We start from the raw sequence: 19684 nt of genomic DNA, 5'->3' as shown, positions 1-19684 counted from the left end.
CTGCTGCTTCATTATGAGTGTATAGGGATGCAACAGATTTCTGCACAATGATTTTGTAATCTTCAACAAAGGACTGAATATTCAATGGGAAACTGACAGTCTTTTCAACAAATGGTGTGTGGAAAACTGGACAGCCACCTGCAAAAGAATGAAACCAGACCAGTATCTCTCCCCATACACAAAAACAAATGAAAACTGATTAAAGATCTAAATGTGAATCCGTAAAATTCCTACAAGAGAGCATAGGCAGTAATCTTTCACCATCAGCCATAGCAACATTTTTCTAGGTATGTTTCTTGAGGCAAGCCAACATAAACTACTGGGATCATGTCAAACTAAAATGTTTCTGCAGAGCAAGGGAAACAGCCAATCAAACTAAAAGGTAGCCTACAGACTGGGAGAAGATATTTGCAAATGACATATCTGAAAAAGGATTAGTATCCAAAATATATAAATACTGACATACGTCAATACCAAGAAACAAATAATCCAATTAAAAATGGGCAGACAACATGAACAGACATTTCTCCAAAGAAGACATATAGATGTCCAACAAACACATGAAAAGATACTCAATACCATTCATTATCAGGGAAATGTAAATCAAAACTACAATGAAATATCACCTCATTAGGGTTGGTGAGAATATGGAGAAAAAGGAACCATCTTGCACTGCTGATGGGAATGCAAATTGGTGTAGCCACTATGGAAAACAGCATAGAGGTTCCTCAAAAAATTAAAAATAGAACTACCCAATGATCTAGGAATCATGCGCTACTGGGTATTTACCCCCAAAATACAAAAACATAATCCAAACGGATATATGCACCCCTATGGTTATTGCAACATTATTTATACTAGCCAATCTATAGAAACAGCCCAGTCCATTGACAGATGAACGGATAAAGAAGATGTGGTATAGAAACACAATGGAATATTATTGTGATAATATTGTGAATAATATTGTCGATATCATAAAAAAGAATGAAATCTTGCCATTTGCAACAATATAAACAGGGCTAGAGAGTATAATGCTAAGCAAAATAAACCATTCAGAGAAAGACAAATACTATATGACCTCACTCATATGTGGAATTTAAGAAACAAAACAAACAAGCAAAGGAAAAAAAGAGAGACAAACCAAGAAACAGACTCTTAACTATAGAGAATAAGCAGATGGTTACCAGAGGGTATGTGGGGAGATGGGAGAAATAGGGGATGGGGATTAAAGAGTACACTCATGATAAAAAATAAAATAAAATAAAATAAAATAAAATAAAATAAAATAAAATAATTTTAATAAAATATTGAAAAAATTCTGCTGTTTGTATTTTCTCATTGACACAAAAATTGTTTAATAAACTTTAAATTTCTAGGTAGAAGAAACTTTGGTTTCTGACTTTGTTCCTATTTTCTAATTTTACTGTGTTTTATTAAAAGAATATTGTCTGTTTTGTCTTTATGTTTTGGAATTTTTCTTTGAGGTATACTACTTTGATGTCAAATTTTTATAAATGTTCCATGTTAACATGGTACAGATTTCAAACTATATTAATCAGATTTACCTTACTATTTAGATTACATTCCCCCTGGATTTTTTTATGAACCAAGATAGGTGGATTAAACTTTGTTTTAGTATTTCAAACTAATGGTAATTGTATTATTTATCCCATAATTTCTTTTTTATGAAAGTTTCACCCTGTAACATTATGTATCCTTCTTTATGTTATTTATTGCTTTTCGGCTTGACTTCTAATTTGTCCAATATTAAGATGATTCCTGTTTTCCTCACTTGTATGCATGTGGTATAACCTTTAGTTATCCTTTAATTTTCCGCCTTTCTAAATCACTTTATTTTTGTATGTTTCTTGCACATAGATCTGGGTTTTTATTATTGTGATCAATTGAATTTTTCTTAAAATAGGTGATTTAAGACTAATATTTAAGACCAATAGTATACTTTTGTGCTGACCATTCTAGGAAAATTCTCCCTGGTACTCAGAATGATCTTTTAAATGGATGGTAAAATCTTATATTAGGACTTCACTGAATTATAGCTTTAAATATATGTTTAGTTCCACTGTTCTGCTTTTCTTAGTTGGAAATTCAATTTAGGCCACTACTGGAACTTCCATACTTTCTATAGCAATCATTTTCTCTCTAATTCTTCTAAACTCTTATTATATTTCTTAAATTTCTCATATTATTTGCCTTGTTTTCATTTTTATCTTCTGTGTATCTTACTATGCCAACCACATAGTTCATCTTCCTTTGAGTTTCTTCTGATTTCGTTTTTATTTGTATGGAAGTTTTTTTCTTCAATAAAAATAAAATAGAAACTTTCCTCCAAAGTTCTGTTGGTCTATGATCCAACACTTCTGTGTTATCCTACCATGTCTTCTAACTTCATGAAATTCTGCTTAGTAGTACTCCTTCCTCAGCAGCAATTCGTATCTTACTTTTTAAACTTATGGTAAATTTCTAATTTGCTAATTTAATAATTGCAATTATTTACCAATTTAATAATTGCCATTATTATGTATTCTATAGCAATATTTTTCCAGTGAGTGTTCTTATCTGCTGGTTAGTTTTTTTATTTTTTTTTTAAGATTTGTTAATGTTTTTCATTTATTCTGAGAGAGAGAGAGATTGAGAGAGAGAGAGAGCATGAGCTGGCAAGGGGCAGAGAGAGAGGGAAAGGAGAGAGAAGAGAATCAAAGGAGGCTCCATGCTGTCAACACAAAGCCCGATGTGGGGCTCGATCCCACAAACTGTGAGATCATGACCTGAGCCAAAACCAAGAGTCAAGACTTAACCAACTAACCCACCCAGGTGCCCCTCTGTTGGTTAGTTTTGCTTAAGTTTTCCACATTTCTATATTTTTCAATGTGTCTTCTTAACAATTTTTAAGAGGTTGCATCTAGGGCTAGAATCCTTTAATGTCTCCTAGTCAATTTCTCTTACTTAACCAAAGTTAAATGAGCAGTCCTTTTCTCTTAATATTAAAAGTACACATGCTTCTCAGTCACAGTATTCAATCAACTAATAGACATTTACAGTTCCTCAAATATGCATAACTCCTTCCTACAATCCTGGTTTTGGTGAACTATTCCCTGTATTTATAATATGTCTATTTTCACTTACTTGACTATCAATTTGGTACCAAAATAAAAATAATATCTACTCTTCCAGACTATTTAGCATGTTTGAGATGTTTTACCTAGATTGTGTGTAGTTTTCATCAGTGTTATCAATAAATTCTCTGAAAATTTAAATACCAAAATGAAATGACAACAGTGAGGTTCTAAGAGGAGCTCCATATCTAGCAATAGTTAAATGATACCCTGTTGGGCTCATTTGTATAGAAAATGGATTTTATAAAGAATAATTTTGCACTGGACAACATAATATGAAAAATACTCATTATATCAGCAAGTGACAGTATCTAAATTCTAGACTTTGGGGAAAAAAGAAATATTCTAGGATCTTCAACTAACAAAAATAATCCATAGGCCTCAATGTTAGAAAAAAATACAAATAATAATGACTTAACATGTCAGCAAAAGAGCAGCTCTCATATACACTGTATTCCCTGTGTCACGAAAGTTTTCACTGAAATCATATCCATACGTGATTTATTTGATTTGATGAAATATGTTATTACATCTTTAAGATGAACAGTACTTTCTTCAGCAAACAAATAGAAATAAACTATATTACTTAAATTGTGAATTTGTTCTATAATCTACTATTAATAAACATGCTTTCATAAAACACTTTCACAATTTTTATCATAGGAAGCTATTCTTTTCCACTGTAAGATTATTCAAGTCAAATTTCATGTTATATTAGATACGAAACTACTAAAAATACAATTTAAATAGATATTTTCACAATTCATTATGAAAAACATCAACTTACTTGTGACCTAAATGCTTCAGAAAGTATCCCAGAACCTTCAGAGCTTGAACCCAAATACTTTCACTTTTAGAAGCCAATAATTTGTAGATTACTCTAAAAAATACAGAAATAAATGACCTTTTAAGCACCTACAAATATTAAAAATAGAAGCACTATATACTTTACAAACAAACCATAAATATAAAAAACATAAAGTACCTCTCAGGATTTAAAATTCTTTGGAAAAATTAAAAATTATCATATTTTACAAATTTTTCTATAAACTTGGTCTTCCAATAAATACTCAAACATTCAATGAGATTCGTTGCTTATAAGCACTGCCTTGCAGGCATGTTTAAAAGACATTTTTTCTGTTTTAAGATACATGATTAGTTAAGCCACATTTCCCCTTCTATTAGAACTGCCTCTGACATTTCTACATAATGACCTTTTTTTCTTGTTTATAGCTAATTGGATCATGGATAGATAGTTGCCCAATTATTTCTCTTTTCTGAGCATTTGGAATGAGCTCTGAGAAACAATATCTAGCACTTTGGGGGCTCCTGAATAAAAAAAGTATTTAAAATAGAAAGGATAATGCAGTCTTGTTTTGTTCACATAGATGAGTCTATACACAAAAGGAAGAACAAAGCAACCATACAGGAAGTAGCAGAGAAAGCAAAGTTGTTTCCTTCTAGCTTTCCAATTCCTTGTTCTTATCCTAATGAGATTTCTATAACAAACGCATTATTCTGTTTTTACTTTAATCGGTTTGAGAATTTTTCTGTTACTTGGAGCAAAAAAGTCTCTGCTAGCAACACAAAACCTCACCTAACCTAACCTAACCTATAGAGGCACTTCATATACTATATAAGAATAGGGCTATATTCATTATGACATTTATAAATATCTAAAAATGTTTATCTTTTGTTTTCTTCAAAACATAAAAGTATTTTTTCTATAAGGTAGTAGTGGGTAATAATTCTTTTAAAACTCATTCTACAATTTAAGAAAGTTCTTTGAAGGTGGTGGTAAGGCCTATAAAATTGGGATATGCTTTACTGTATTAAATTCTTCTTGAAAAATACAATGCCATTTTATATTTTTAAAATGAAGTAATCTAGGCCAAACAAAAAAGTTGGTATTAGAAGATTCAGTACAATTTTTATATTATTTCAGTAACATTAACAAAGGGAAACAAATAACTTAAAGCTAGTGACATGTTTTATGTTTAATAATGGCTTATACTATTAAAAAAGAAAATAATATATTGCTGATATTGCCTCTTACTTGTGTATTACTCAATTGAAGAACAGACTAGGTAAACTCTAGAGGTAACTATTTCCTTTAGAAGATGAAGTTTTTCAAAAGCCTCAAGTTCCTAAATAAATATGTATTTACACTGAAATTGATTTTTAGAATGTTTAAAAACAAAGATCAGTAATGAAAAAAAAAAAAAGAACAAGTATGAGACTAGGAAAGTTATACATGTCAGGAAAAGAACTATTCAGGAAATCGTGAGAAAAAACCTTCAACAGAAAAAATAATCTTGAGAACAGAAGTAGAAGCTCACAGCCTAAAAATGTGACTAGCTTCAGACATGGAACGAGAAACTCCCACAGAATTCCCATTTTCTAGAATAACTTCAAATTTAGGTATAACAAAGGCATAAGATCCACCCAGGACTAAAAGAAATTATGATTGACAAGTGAAACATGGAAACATCGAGGGCCATCATTCATCTACATTACATAGGATTTTCTTCACAACTAGATAAATGTTCCTTACAAAACAAGAAACAAACACTGGATTTGCAATACAATATGAATAGGAAATTTACTGACAAATCAGTTAATGAATCTACTTGCAATATAATAAGATAATTAGGTGAATCCTAATTCATCTGTTTGAGCTTACTATATTAAGTCAGAATATTGTCTATATTGAGATAAGTACTTATTTGTTCTTTTCTTTAAAGAATTTCAGATATAAAAATACCACATTTTTAGCTACTCAGTTCAATGTTGTATTTCATATTTCACACAGTCTTCCTTAAAGTCAGTTAAAATATCACCAAACTTAAATTAAATTCATTCTTTGTATTCATTTCTTAGTGTGTATAAATTATAATTAATCAGAAGTTTCCCCAGAAAATATTTTATATGTAACTGTTATCCTTACGTACCTACTTTCTAGGATACAGACCATTAAATGTCCTATAGAATAAGCCTACTTTTTCCATATTTTTAACAAAGCCTACAGTCACCACATTTTTTTCAAGTGGAAAAAGGGAAGTAGAAATTCTTCCATCTCTGTCATTGTTTTGAACACATTGGTGACAATATGACACGTTTAGCAGGTGTCAATCATGAGCAACCAGGTCTTGGTATTCATTGTGCCTAATCATTCCATTCACACTATACATTTAAATTACTATTTCACTCCCCTAAAGACCTAACCACTCTTCTCTGTATGATCATATTTTTACCATGTCAAAGTAATGAAAAATCCTATGTCTGCATTTCATATTAACCAATCTAAGGTTGGTATCATCCACAGGGATGAGGAGGATATTTTCAATTAATTCATTTATCAATTAATATAATATATAAAGCAGATACTAGGATCTAAGGTCAAGGATACTAATTGTTCAATCTAAATATAATTTAAGAAGAGAAGTATAACTGTATTATATTATTATTAAGTTGGAACATATGAAACTGCCATTATTTATTTAGTAAACAGTTAAGTATCAGCAATTTTATATACTTCAACCTCATAGTAAGAAAATATTTGTAGTTGTTAATAATTAAACGTGTAATCTTCTTCAAACAGATTAGCAACTCCATTGTAAACTCAAAAGTATTATTGATATCACAAATAGGACAGCCACATAGAAATGACGTGACTGTTTTCTCTGATCTAGAAAACTGTCACTTGCTGATATAAATGGCCAAATAAAAGATGCGCTAATAAAATACCTTGGCAGGTATATTATTTCAAAATTCTTTTTATAACCTGTGGAAGCACACTGAGTTGCATATGGCATAACTTACATTTCCTCTTCGTTCTAATAATTAAGACTTCACAAAAATAAAAAAGGAGAATCCCTAAGGGCCTGGGGTATAGGTTAAGTTCATAAGAATACTAATCAAGGAACTATTTTTCACTTATCTACATAATTACTTACAGTCATTCTGACTAAAGTTAGTCTTCATCTCTTTTAATTTTGTCCTTTTGTTCCAATTGTATTGCCACTGCCCTAACCCATCATCCCCAATACTGATGAATAAAATAATCTCTCTACTCTTTTTGCTACATCAGTTTTATCCCTCTCCAGTTCATTTTCCACACTGCTGACTGTAAATCAAAACAAAATGGAACTCTAAGCAAATCAGTTCCCCTTTCAAAATATTTTATTTTGTCACCAACAAAATATAAAATCTGAACTTTTTATTATGTGGACCTTCCAAATCTGTTCACTATATATTTCTTGAGACTAAACTCATATAATTTTCTAGTGCTCTCTTTTGCTGAAATATACTATGCTCTTTTGTCTTCCTGAAAAATATATACATATGTATTTGCTCTTCCCACTACTTGAAAAGTCTTTACTACAGCAACAATTTAATTACTCTTTTTGAGACCTAAGACCCATTCTTGATACATTTCACCAGTTTTCTTGAGTATTAGAAGATCAATACTAGTTTCTCCACTTATCCCCTTCTTGTATATAAGATTTTGCGGTATTTATTCAAAAGTTCCTAGAGTAGGGGTTATTCTAGAAAGCAAAACTGTACTCAATTAAAGTCTATTAATAATACTAATATTACAATCATACCTTATTCCATTTCTTTGATCAAATGCTGGGATCATTGAGGCTGGATGTTCTGACATTAAAGCCACTAGCAACTGTAACACATCATGAATATTTTCATCCTGCATAAGGATCACCAATATTTCTATAGTTAATATTTTATTCTACTGCTTTGAATAAAATAATTAAAACAAAGACCCAGACCATGTCCTACCTCATGCATGGTAAGTAGGTAATTTAATATACTCTGAAGTTCATCTTCCTTGACCCCTCGGTCCTAATTTTTAAAAAAATGTGTATTACTTAATTTTAAATCTAAAATTAAAACTTTAAAGACAGGCATCAAAACGATCATTTAAAAAATGTGAACAATTTAAAAGTAGTGATGTTTTCATTAAAATGTTTAAATACTTCATAATTCATAGACTATATTATTTCGAGTTAAATAAGTAAATATTTGGAACGCTGTATCTAGTCTTTTGAAGTTGCTGATTTGATTGACCATCACTATCAAGAGTTGGCATATTGTGATCATCTAAACTGTATTCATATTACTATTTTCTAAGAATTTATTCTTTTCTTAAAATGATGCAAATTACTGCAAAACTTTATAATATCAATTGTGCATATATTACCTTTGTTTTTCATTTCTCTTTATCTTAATCTTTTAAAAATCCTACTGTGATAAAAGATATAATGTAAGGCTTCTCAAACAGGTATACAGACTATTTTCTGGAATAAAAACTTTATGCTCATTTCTAATGCATATGTTCCTTCTCCATTTCAGATATATCTCTTAGAATGGAGGATCTCAAAAAAGAATTAACAAAAGGTGAGGTTTCACAAAAGTTAACAGTAAGATTTACTTTAGAGTGTTAAAAGCTATTCATAAGTTAAAGATAGCTACTGCTAATTTTACAATATTGATTTTAAACTATGCCAAAAATTCTTTTACACTTAATATACTGAAATTCTAAATTATGTAAAATTATTTTACCTTTAGTATGAGCTGTTTCAGAAAAAGTAGCATAAATGCCCGTAGCGATATAATTTCTTTTTGTGATGGCCGGGGACCATCTAGAATAAAACAGAAAACAAAAACAAAAACAAAAGGAAAAAAAAAAACCTCACGATATTCAACAAACATAATGCAATTATGTTAGAACACTATGGAATTCTTTAATAGTTGTATTTATTTTAATACTCGTTAATATTAATGCTATATAATTTCAATTATATCAGAGGATCCAAGCATTTATTTTCAGATTTTGGCAATTTCAAATTATTCACCAAACTTCAGATTTGGAGGAAAAAATTACTTTTTAAATAATTATAATATCATCCATTCATAAGTGCATAATCATCAAGTGTTTACATTATTTTTTTCCTACTTTTATTAATAGGTTCCCTTTTCCCCCAAATCCAAGTTTTCCTAACATTTCTTTCATCTTCAATTAAACCAGTCTTCATTTAAAGACCATCTCCATTTCACCCCACACATTATATGACAAAGCACAGAAAAGTGACATGCTAATGTTTGTTTTGCAGCTTTTTTTCCATGTGACTTAAATATACTAAATACATATTATGGTGGACACTCAATAAATGCTTATGAGTGAATAAATGAATGTGAACAGTTAAAGTACACATGTTAATTTCATCATAACATCTAAATTTCAAAGTAATTAATTGCAAATATCTAATTACCAATAAATGAGAACATTCAATGATATATGTCATACATATAATGTAATAATTAAATTATACCTTTAAGTATGTAGCTAGAACCATAAAGCTTTCTTGAAGCAATGAGGATTTACATAGCTTCTTCGTAAGTTTTAAAACAAAAATCACTTTATGTATAATTTATAACATCTTATTCACTCAATAAATATTTACATGCAAATTATTATCAAATAATCCATTCCATCTACTCTTGAGAAGGAAATCTCTTTCTCATTTCCCAGACTGCACTCCACATTTTTTGCCCCACTGCTGGCAACAGGATACAAGCTACCTTTTCCTTCCTTACCAATATTTAGTACTAATTTTTCAACTCTTTTTCATGGTGAAATATAGCACATATATAGACGATGTAAACATACACCTTAATGAAGAGTTCAGAATTAATACCTGTATAATCACTTTGTAGATCCAGATACTGAACACTGACAGCAAACTGGCAAAGAAAGCCAGTAACAACCGGTGTGCAGGTAAAGGAACTACACAAGAGTGGAGGGGTGAGGTCCTGACTTAAATCAGATTAAATAATTGCAGATTTCTGATTTTTGTTGTGCAAGTGTTCCCATCATGACTGAATTCAAGATCAATCTACTAATAGTTTAAAAATGAGGTTGTAAAATCCCTGAATATTTAACAACCGGCTGCACAGCAGCTCTCTCCAGTGCACTGAAGTCCTCACCCCACGCCAGTCCTCAGCTCTGAGCTACATCTTGATCACATCCTCCATCCCAACCCAGTAGAGACAGTCATTATCTTAGTAATAATACCCTTACTTCCATTTAATGAAATTAGAAAAGTTTTATACTGTCTGAAAGTGTCAGTTGTTTCTTTTTCTACTGTAAGGATAAGAATAAAAATCGTGGTTATGTCATAGGATATTCTGTAATGGTTAAATAGATCAACATATGTAAAGGGATCAGAATAGTCCCTGGTCCATTTTAATCATAAGCACTCAGTAAATGTTAGCTATAATTACTATTGTCAGATATTGTACGATGTAAAGAGCATGTTGGAAAAAATACATACATATGTGTGGGTTTTAAGCATATACATGATACAGATCCATATTTTACAAAAAAAAAGATGTATCTTACAAATATAAAATTGAGTGATGTAACAAATCACAAACGTACCATTTATATAAAATACAGAAGCTAAACAAAAATTGGTTAGGAATCCATACATAAATAGCAAAATGGTAAAGCACAAGTAAAAAAATAATAAGCCCTCAAGTAAGGAAAAGGCATAAAAAACCTAAAACAAAAAACATAAAACATAAAATTGAGGATGGGGTTATCTCTATGGCTAGGAATGGGAAGAAGATATGACCAAGGACAGGGACATACAGGTTTATGGTAATGTTCTATTTCTTAAGCTTGGTGAGACCTATGTAAGGTTTATCACGTATTAACATATTTGCATTTATGACATATTCAAAAATACAAAAATTATGAAACACGCCTCATCTGAAGGACCTACACGTAGACATGTGTAAAACTGAGTCTGTATGAGCAGAGAAAAAGAGGGTAGAAGAACATACAAGACTGGTAATACTGGCTCCTTGAGAGAACAGTAAGTTGTTTTTTTTTTTAATAGGCCTTTGTATGATTCCATTTGCTAATGATATCTGTTGCCATGATATCTGTTAATATGAATTTTTATAGTGAACCTGATATAATAATAATTTAAGGGACAAAAGTATTAAATAAGAGTCAAAGCAAAAAGATCCTAGCTCTCAAGTCAGAGCCTACATATGAATTAGTAAGTACTACGAAAAGCTAGCATAGTACAAATTGACTATTGTTAAAAGAAAGCATTTTAGTTCAAAATGGTATTTTAAAAAAGTTATTTAGAAAGCTACGTTTCAAGTCAGAACCTCACATTTTACTAAATATCAAAATTAATTTCAGATGGATTAAAAATAACAAATAAAAAGATGCATTAAAAAGAATAAATCAGGGGCGCCTGGGTGGCGCAGTCGGTTAAGCGTCCGACTTCAGCCAGGTCACGATCTCGCGGTCCGTGAGTTCGAGCCCCGCGTCGGGCTCTGGGCTGATGGCTCAGAGCCTGGAGCCTGCTTCCAATTCTGTGTCTCCCTCTCTCTCTGCCCCTCCCCCGTTCATGCTCTGTCTCTCTCTGTCTCAAAAATGAATAAAACATTAAAAAAAAAAATTAAAAAAAAAAAAAAAAAAAAAAAGAATAAATCAAACTATAAAGAAAAACAAATTCTCTCCACTTTCTTGTCAGTTTTCTTCACAATATATTTATTTGGTTTCTTCCCTCCTGTCTCCTTGAGGCAGTCAAAGCCAGCCAGGTTAAGGGCCCTGGGATAGGAGAAACCAACAGAGCTCAAGGAGACACCAGAGTTTGGCAGGGCCAAGGAGGCAAGTAAGTCTGGCAGGACCTTCACGGTCATGGCGAGGAGACAACAAGAGCCAGGAGTGTGGTCATCGGCAAAGAAACAATTAGGGCTAAGGAGGTGACAAGGACCATCCAGAGTTAGAGGTGAAGAGATGGTCAGAGCTGACTGGCAACGTCAAAGCTGAGAAGGTGATGGTGCATGTGTCGGAACACTGTTTCATAAAGTAGAATGAGCAAATGTATAAATATATTAAAGATAATGTAAGCCAGATTTTTCAATATTGAAGGAAGAAAGCTATAAATATAATAAGTTTGAGACTACACTGAACCAAGTGGTTTTAAATCAGAATTGAAGGTATCTATGTATAAACTTGTGTTTCCTACATCCATGAAGAATGCCTAGAAGCGATAACACTCAAAGAGCAATCAGCAAAGTAAGCACACTAACACCCAAATCTTGGTTTCTGAAACCATATCCAGCAACCAAACCAGGGCTCCTTGGAGAAATGTCTGATTCCAGGACTGAGATAAGTATAACATGAACCAAAAACAGTGGCTGTCTTGTGGGAAAGAGCCAGGACTGAAAAATTATGGACATCTGTCATAAAGACCCCAAAACTAAGGTGAAAGTCTCCTACTAGCCAAATCTGAGACAACTTTAACATCGAATAAATAATGATACAACCCAGGGTATACTCTCTGGGCTAAATCCGTTAAAACTTAAAAATTTCCATTTGTTTGAAACAAACCGTACCTAATTATTTACATACTGTCTATGGTTGTTTTTGTTATACGCTGGCAGAGTTGACTACTTGCAACAGAGACCATAAGGCTCCCTAAGCCTAAACTATTTCTGTGTGGCCCCTTGCAGAGAAAGTATGCCAACTATTCATGTAATACACTGAATAAAATAGAAATCCATGAAATATTTGCTGATATAAAATGAACAAATAATTGGAAGAGAAAAAAACAAGTTCCTCCTTACAAACTAATAAATGGCTTAGGAAATAATGTCATTTAGCAGCAATCACAATAAAGATCAATTATGACAAGAGTCACTGATGAACTAAAACCAGTAAGTGAAGGTTTGTTGAAGAACAGGATATTTACATAGTCTCAATGTATTTCTCCACCAAATACTTATTATTCCAAAAGAGAAAGTAGTAATTTTATAATGAAGAATTCTGGCAGACACCACATTAATCAAATGATCAAAATTAACATCTCCAGTAATACGACAACTGAATGACACGCGCTTCTTGAAGTGATACAATGTGACAGAATTGGTATGACTTGTGCCTGACTGCGTCCAAAAATGAAAAACCTGAATCATCATGGGCAAATATCAAACAAATCCAAATTAAGGGACATTCTACAAAGTAATTTGCTTCTATTCTTCAAAAATGTGAAGGTCATGGAGGACAAAAATGCTAAAAATAACTATTCTATATTGAAGAATATTCAAGTGACAAGGTAACTTAAATGCAATATATGATTCTCGAATTGGATTAAGAGGAAAAAAAGAGATTTTTTTCTAAAAAGGGTATTATTGGAATAATTGGTGAAATTTAAATGCTATCTTTGGATTAGATGATACCATTGTATTAATGTTAAATTACCAGGATTTAAATGGTTGCCTTTCGTTATCTAAGAGAGTGTCTTTTAGGAAATTAACAGGAAAATATTTAAGGTAATAAGGTATCACATCTACAATTTATTCTCGATTTAGAAAAAAATACATACACATATATGTAGGTCTGATTATATTTACATAAAATAGAGAATGATAAAGTCTATGTGGTAACATATTAAATACTGGGAAACATGGTGGGGTTTTAGTAATTCTTTATAAAATTCTTACAGCTTTTCTGTAAATTATAAATTAGTTTTCTGAAGCAGAAATTAGTATGTGTGAATATATGATGTGCCTGGAGTAGAGAAAACTCTACCATGCTATAGTGTTAGAGAACAAGGGCTCTCAGTCACATAGACATGATTCAAATTTTAGTTCTATCACTTTGTACCAACTTTCACCTTCCTGACGTACAAAATAATAGTGATACCGACTACAAGCTATATGTATACGCCTATGTGTATGTGTAAACATGTCTATGTATATATAATTACATTACATATAAACATTGAACAAAATTAACAGATGGAATGCTTAGCAGAGATTCAAATGCATGGTGAACATCTAGTAAATTTTAGGCATTATCAAGATTAAAAGCAATAAAAAAGTCATAAATGACAGAATAATATATCAGACTGTATAATATAACTTTTAAAGCCCTATCATTAAAAGACACAAAATAAGCTAATAAATGAATATTAGAATACTTCTACGTTATTTTCCCTTACTGAGACTTAAAAAAAATTTTTTTAATGTTTATTTATTTTTGAGAGAGAGAGACAGAGTGTGAGCCGGGGAGGGTCAGAAAGAGAGAGAGTCACAGAATCTGAAGCTGGTTCCAGGTTTTGAGCTGTCAGCAGAGAGCCCCATGTGGGGCTCAAAATCACAAACTGTGAGATCATGAGCTGAGCCGAAGTCAGACGCTCAACAGACTGAGCCACCCAGGCGTCCAAAAAGATTTTTATAAAACAAAATTTTCAATGTCTTTGTGAGTATGCTGAGAAAAGCACTCTAACATATTACACAGTAACTACTCTCAATAATCCTACATAAATCAAAGACAGAAGTTAATTATCATATACACAGGTGTAAACACTGCATTACTTATAAAATCAAAATTTCAGGGGCGCCTGGGTGGCTCAGTCATTTGAGCATCCGACTTCGGCTCAGGTCATGACCTCACGGATCCTGAGTTCGAGCCCCATGTCAGGCTCTATGCTGACAGCTCAGGGCCTGGAGCCTGCTTCGGATTCTGTGTCTCCTTTTCTCACTGCCCCTTCCCCACTCATTCTCCGTCTCTCTCTGTCTCTCAAAAATGAATAAACGTTAAAAAAATAAAATAAAATAAAATAAAATAAAATAAAATAAAATAAAATAAAATAAAAATTTTAGAAACATGTAAATGGCACATTCTTTTGGATTGCTATGTAGAGCCAAAAAAAAAAAAAACCCATAAGAAAAAAAAAATCAAGAAAATCTCAATTTTGTTAAGAGAGTTTAAATATTTCATACATTTAATTCAATGAAATTTAGTGGAAGCACACACACCAAACATGTAACAGTTACTATTCCTGGGATTTGGGTATAAATAATATATTTCTTCTATATCATTTTATTTTCTATGCTGAGTATGTATTTTTATATAATTAGGAAAATTAGCAATAACACAATGAAGAATAAAATTAATTTCTACTATACTTAGAATAAAGGGTAAAGTCTGGGGTAAAATATATAAAAAAGGCAACAATCTCAAAGCACCAAAACGACTATATTAGAACACAGTGGCCATGATCAGTTTCATCTGTTTTTAATACTATGCCTATATCTTCCCAAGTATCAACAAGTACACTGGCTAAAAGGTAGAATATTATTTTTTACCTGACTTTATTCTAAAAATAATTTAATATTACAAATCCATAAACTTCTCTATCACAAAAAGCTCTCAACACATAAGGCTGCTATCTAAGAAAGACAATAGTTCAGGATATTTTCATAACCATGCACATCTGTTCCCTATAACAGTACTCAGCATACAGAACAGTAATAGTACCATGAATACAGTGGTAGTGTTGTACTTACCTAATCCTTTAGGTGTAATGCCACTACTGTCAGCAGGATTAATGACCCAGTAGTAATATTTTAATGTGTGCATTAGCTGTAATACTGTTCCTACTCTGCGTATGGTGGTATAAATGGTAGCAGTTCCGATAAATTCAGCAGACAAGTAAGTGTATAGGGAGAGCTGAACCTAATACAGAATATTAGCAAAGCATTAAAATAAATTTAAAATGCCTCAAGTGTTTATTATAAATATACATTTTAATTTAAATGCAAATTAGTAAAGGCCAAGAAAGAACCATTTATTATGAGGTTAAAAATAACTTTTAATTAAATATTATTTATATTGAAAAAAATCTGCAGCCAACACATTCTAATAAAACTTATTTTAATAAAAGTAATCTAGTGGCTATTACCAATGAAATAATTTTAAATGACTTAATAATCTATCAAAAGTATCTGATAGGAAGACCAAATTATTTAAGAAGTTAGCTAGACTAAAGCCTTTAATCAAAGTATATTTCAGCAGCTGAAAGAAACACAACTAATATCTATCAGCTATATCATACTTGGAAAAAATATACATAGTCCTATATCCTAAAAGTTCAAGTAGTTTCAAATTTTCTTAACCCACTCCCACAGTATCAGAATCTAAGCATGTAAGCAGAGAGAGGACAAGCCAAACATCTTGTTTAAAAAGTGAACAAACGTCAAGTTTGAATTTAGCACCACAATTAACATGCTAAACAACAAAGGTCAGAACTTATATTATGTAACCAAAGTTGTATGGGAAACTTGAAAACTGTAAAAGGAAGCTCACATTCATGAAAAATGTCCGTTATTATTGACTTCCAGTAGACTATAACAGGGCTAAATCTGGCTAAATTTAGGTAAAAAAAAATAAAAATTTTATCTTGATATCTAAAAAACAATGTATATCTTTATTTTTAAATAAATAATGTTTACAATCATGATATAAACTCTGTATTTACAATAAAAGCAATTTTCCAGTCACTGTGATTATACTTATCATGGCATAATTAGTTACCTGTTACTTTCTGTTTTCTTAGTCTTAATAATCAGTGTAGCAAATTCTTTCTTGGAAAGATATGAATCACAACCACTAACTTCAGAATGCAGTTATTAGATCCAGTTTAATTTAAACTATAGTTTCATTTAGTTTAATATTTACATATTTCATATTTGATTGCTGATTCTGTGGAATTCAACTGCTTCAGGTTGACTATAAAACAGGTCGAAAAATCCAAACAAATGCTTTCCACTGGATAGTTTAGGTCCATAACTATAATTTATAATATTACGCTAAAATGAAATGAATGAGAACAAAACGTATACCTTTGCAGGTGTATGTATCCAGATGGCTGGGTTGAATAAAATGTGATCACAAAGCTGCTTTAGCAAAGGTGCTCCGTGAGATAAGCCATCAAGGTACTTTGCAAAGGACAAAAATTGCTCCAGGACAGCTCTAGTTATATGGACTCTTGATGACTGAAGAAAAGGAAAAGATTTTCAAGCTAAAAATACCCAGAACATCACATTTTAAAACTGCTGACTTGCAATAAGTACATATGCATTTTCCATATCCACCCCTAATACGTTAAGTACAATATAAAACTGTATATTTCCTTCAGCATTCAAAATCTAATTATATTCAGAAACATAACATTTTAAGATAATTCTCTTAAATGACAGTTTGTTATCTGAATCCCTTTCCAGAAGACCTGCAGATAAATAACTCAGGTTAAATGCCACTCTCAACCCAAGCTAAAGAAATAAATTAAGTTATGAATAAAAATGGTCTCAACCCATTTTTGTGTGAGTTGACTAAAGAAGAGATCTCAGGGGCGCCTGGGTGGCGCAGTCGGTTAAGCGTCCGACTTCAGCCAGGTCACGATCTCGCGGTCTGTGAGTTCGAGCCCCACGTCAGGCTCTGGGCTGATGGCTCAGAGCCTGGAGCCTGTTTCCGATTCTGTGTCTCCTCTCTCTCTGCCCCTCCCCCGTTCATGCTCTGTCTCTCTCTGTCCCAAAAATAAATAAACGTTGAAAAAAAAAATTAAAAAAAAAAAAGAAGAAGAAGAGATCTCAAAGAAAATTAAAATGGAATACAATTAATACCATGATCACACACACGCACGCATGCACACACACACACAAATATTGGGAAAGAGAACTATCATGAGATCCAAACCAACTGGAAAACAAATTGACCCCACCATTCCACTAAAGCCTTTCTTCATAAAATCACAAATGAGTTGCACATGGACAAATACAACACATTTAAAAAGGCAAATCTCACTTTCCTGGAAATACTGCCCCCTTTGGCTTTCATGACCCTCAGATTACTCCCCAGTGCCTTCTGCTTAAAAGATGGGAACTGATGGGGCACCTGAATGGCTTAGTAGGTTAAGTGTTGGACTCTTTGTTTAGGCTCAGGTCATGATCTCACGGTTTGTGAGTTCCTGGCCCACACAGGGTTCCACACTGTCAGCATTGAGCTTGCTTGGGATTCTCTCCTCTCCCTGTCTCTCTGCCCCTCCCCAACTCATGCTGTCTGTCTCTCTCAAATACATAAATAAATTTTTTAAATTAGCTTACAAAATGTTTATTAAAAAAAAAAAGATGGGATGAGGGGTGGGTGGGAGGGGAAACTGTGTGATGGGCATTGAGAAGGGCACCTGTTGGGATGAGCACTGGGTATTATATGGAAACCAATTTGACAATAAATTTCATATTAAAAATAAATGAAAATTTAAAAAAAGATGGGGACTGCTGAAACTTATATTCTCGTTCCTATAAAACCACTCTCCCTAGACGATATTTTATACTTCCACAGCTTCATGTAACAATACCTCTATTCTAAACACTCCATCAAGATTTTCAACTGCCATCACCAATACATAACCTACTATCAATGCCATTTAGAGAAATGACAGACCTTCCATAATTTAAACCAAACCTTAAAGCTGAATTGGTCAATATAGCAGCCACTAGCTATTTGTGGCTACTGAGCCCTTGAAATGTGGCTAGTCCCAGGTGATGGTGTTGTAAAGAAGTATACACTGGATTTTGAAGGTTTAGAATAAAAGACAATACAAAGTATCTATTATCCTTTTTTAATTGAGTATATGCTGAAGTGATAATATTTTTGGATATATAAGGTTAAATAAAATACATTATTGTATTAATTTCACATATTATGTTATGAGACATTTTTATTTTTTTATTTTATCTAAAAAAAATTTTTTTTAATGTTTATTCATTTATTTTGAGAGAAAGAGAGACACACACAGAGCGTGATTTGGGGAGGGACAAAGAAAGAGACAGGATGTGAAGCAGGCTCCAGGCTTTGAGCTGTCCGTACAGAGCCTGACATGGGGCTAAAACCCATGAACCACGAGATCACAAACTGAGCTGAGGTCCAATACTTAAATGACTGAGCCACTCAGGCACCCCTATGAGAAATTTTTTACATAACATACAAGGCTTGCATTATATTTTGACTGGACAATGCTGCTTTGGAGTATAATTTCAGATGAAAATATTATAGAGTAAATGCTGTTCTTTAAAAGCTGATCATTCAAATTCAAATGTGAAAAATATGTATTAGTACACAAATGTTTCCTTCCTCATCTGGTGACCTTTTTTGATCCTCCCTAGGATAAAGAATCACCTACCACTAAACCCTGAAGCACAGGTCACATCACATCTTTATCTCCATTACCAGGGATTAAAGTCCAAATAATAGTATAGGATAATTAAGGTCTAAAAAGGACTAAACTGTCTTACCAATTTTACTTCCCATATGGTATACCTACACTCATCATGCTCATAACAAAGGCAACTCAATAAATTGGACATAAGCCTGCCATGAATTTCATAAGGGGTCCCAAACTCATATGAGTATAATATTGAAATAGTTAACAGCAATGTATGAATTAGGGTAGGAGACAATAAATAGTGAGAACTGATAGAGGTACCTAAAGGAATAAAAGTAAAATACATAAAATAAAATTCAAAACTAGAAAACTTTTCATTGAGCCAAATAAATTATTTCTTTGGAAAACAAGTTTTGCCTATACAACACCAGTTTCCTTCATGTGCCTTCTCTACCACGCTCCCTCAACTTGTAAACCCCTTGCATCTGTTTCCTT

The 19684-nt window shown here is 32.2% G+C and overlaps 1 protein-coding gene across 11 annotated transcripts in view; it reads right to left on the bottom strand.

The window, feature by feature from the left end:
• The window catches only part of NBEA (neurobeachin), a 689522-nt gene that overhangs the window by 503465 nt on the left and 166373 nt on the right, over positions 1-19684 (bottom strand). For all 11 annotated transcript variants that reach the window (XM_045473789.1, XM_045473805.1, XM_045473824.1 and 8 more), the window contains 6 exons: positions 16869-17021; positions 15534-15702; positions 8715-8794; positions 7932-7994; positions 7742-7839; positions 3922-4014 (listed from right to left, as the gene is read on the bottom strand). In XM_045473789.1, the coding sequence (XP_045329745.1) occupies positions 3922-4014; positions 7742-7839; positions 7932-7994; positions 8715-8794; positions 15534-15702; positions 16869-17021 (656 nt within the window). The remainder of the gene's footprint in view (positions 1-3921; positions 4015-7741; positions 7840-7931; positions 7995-8714; positions 8795-15533; positions 15703-16868; positions 17022-19684) is intronic.

Source organism: Leopardus geoffroyi, chromosome A1 (assembly GCF_018350155.1).
Source record: "Leopardus geoffroyi isolate Oge1 chromosome A1, O.geoffroyi_Oge1_pat1.0, whole genome shotgun sequence".
Taxonomy (NCBI): Eukaryota; Metazoa; Chordata; class Mammalia; order Carnivora; family Felidae; genus Leopardus; species Leopardus geoffroyi.
The sequence above is the reverse complement of the archived record's forward strand: the minus strand, read 5'-3'. Positions and strand labels throughout refer to the sequence as shown.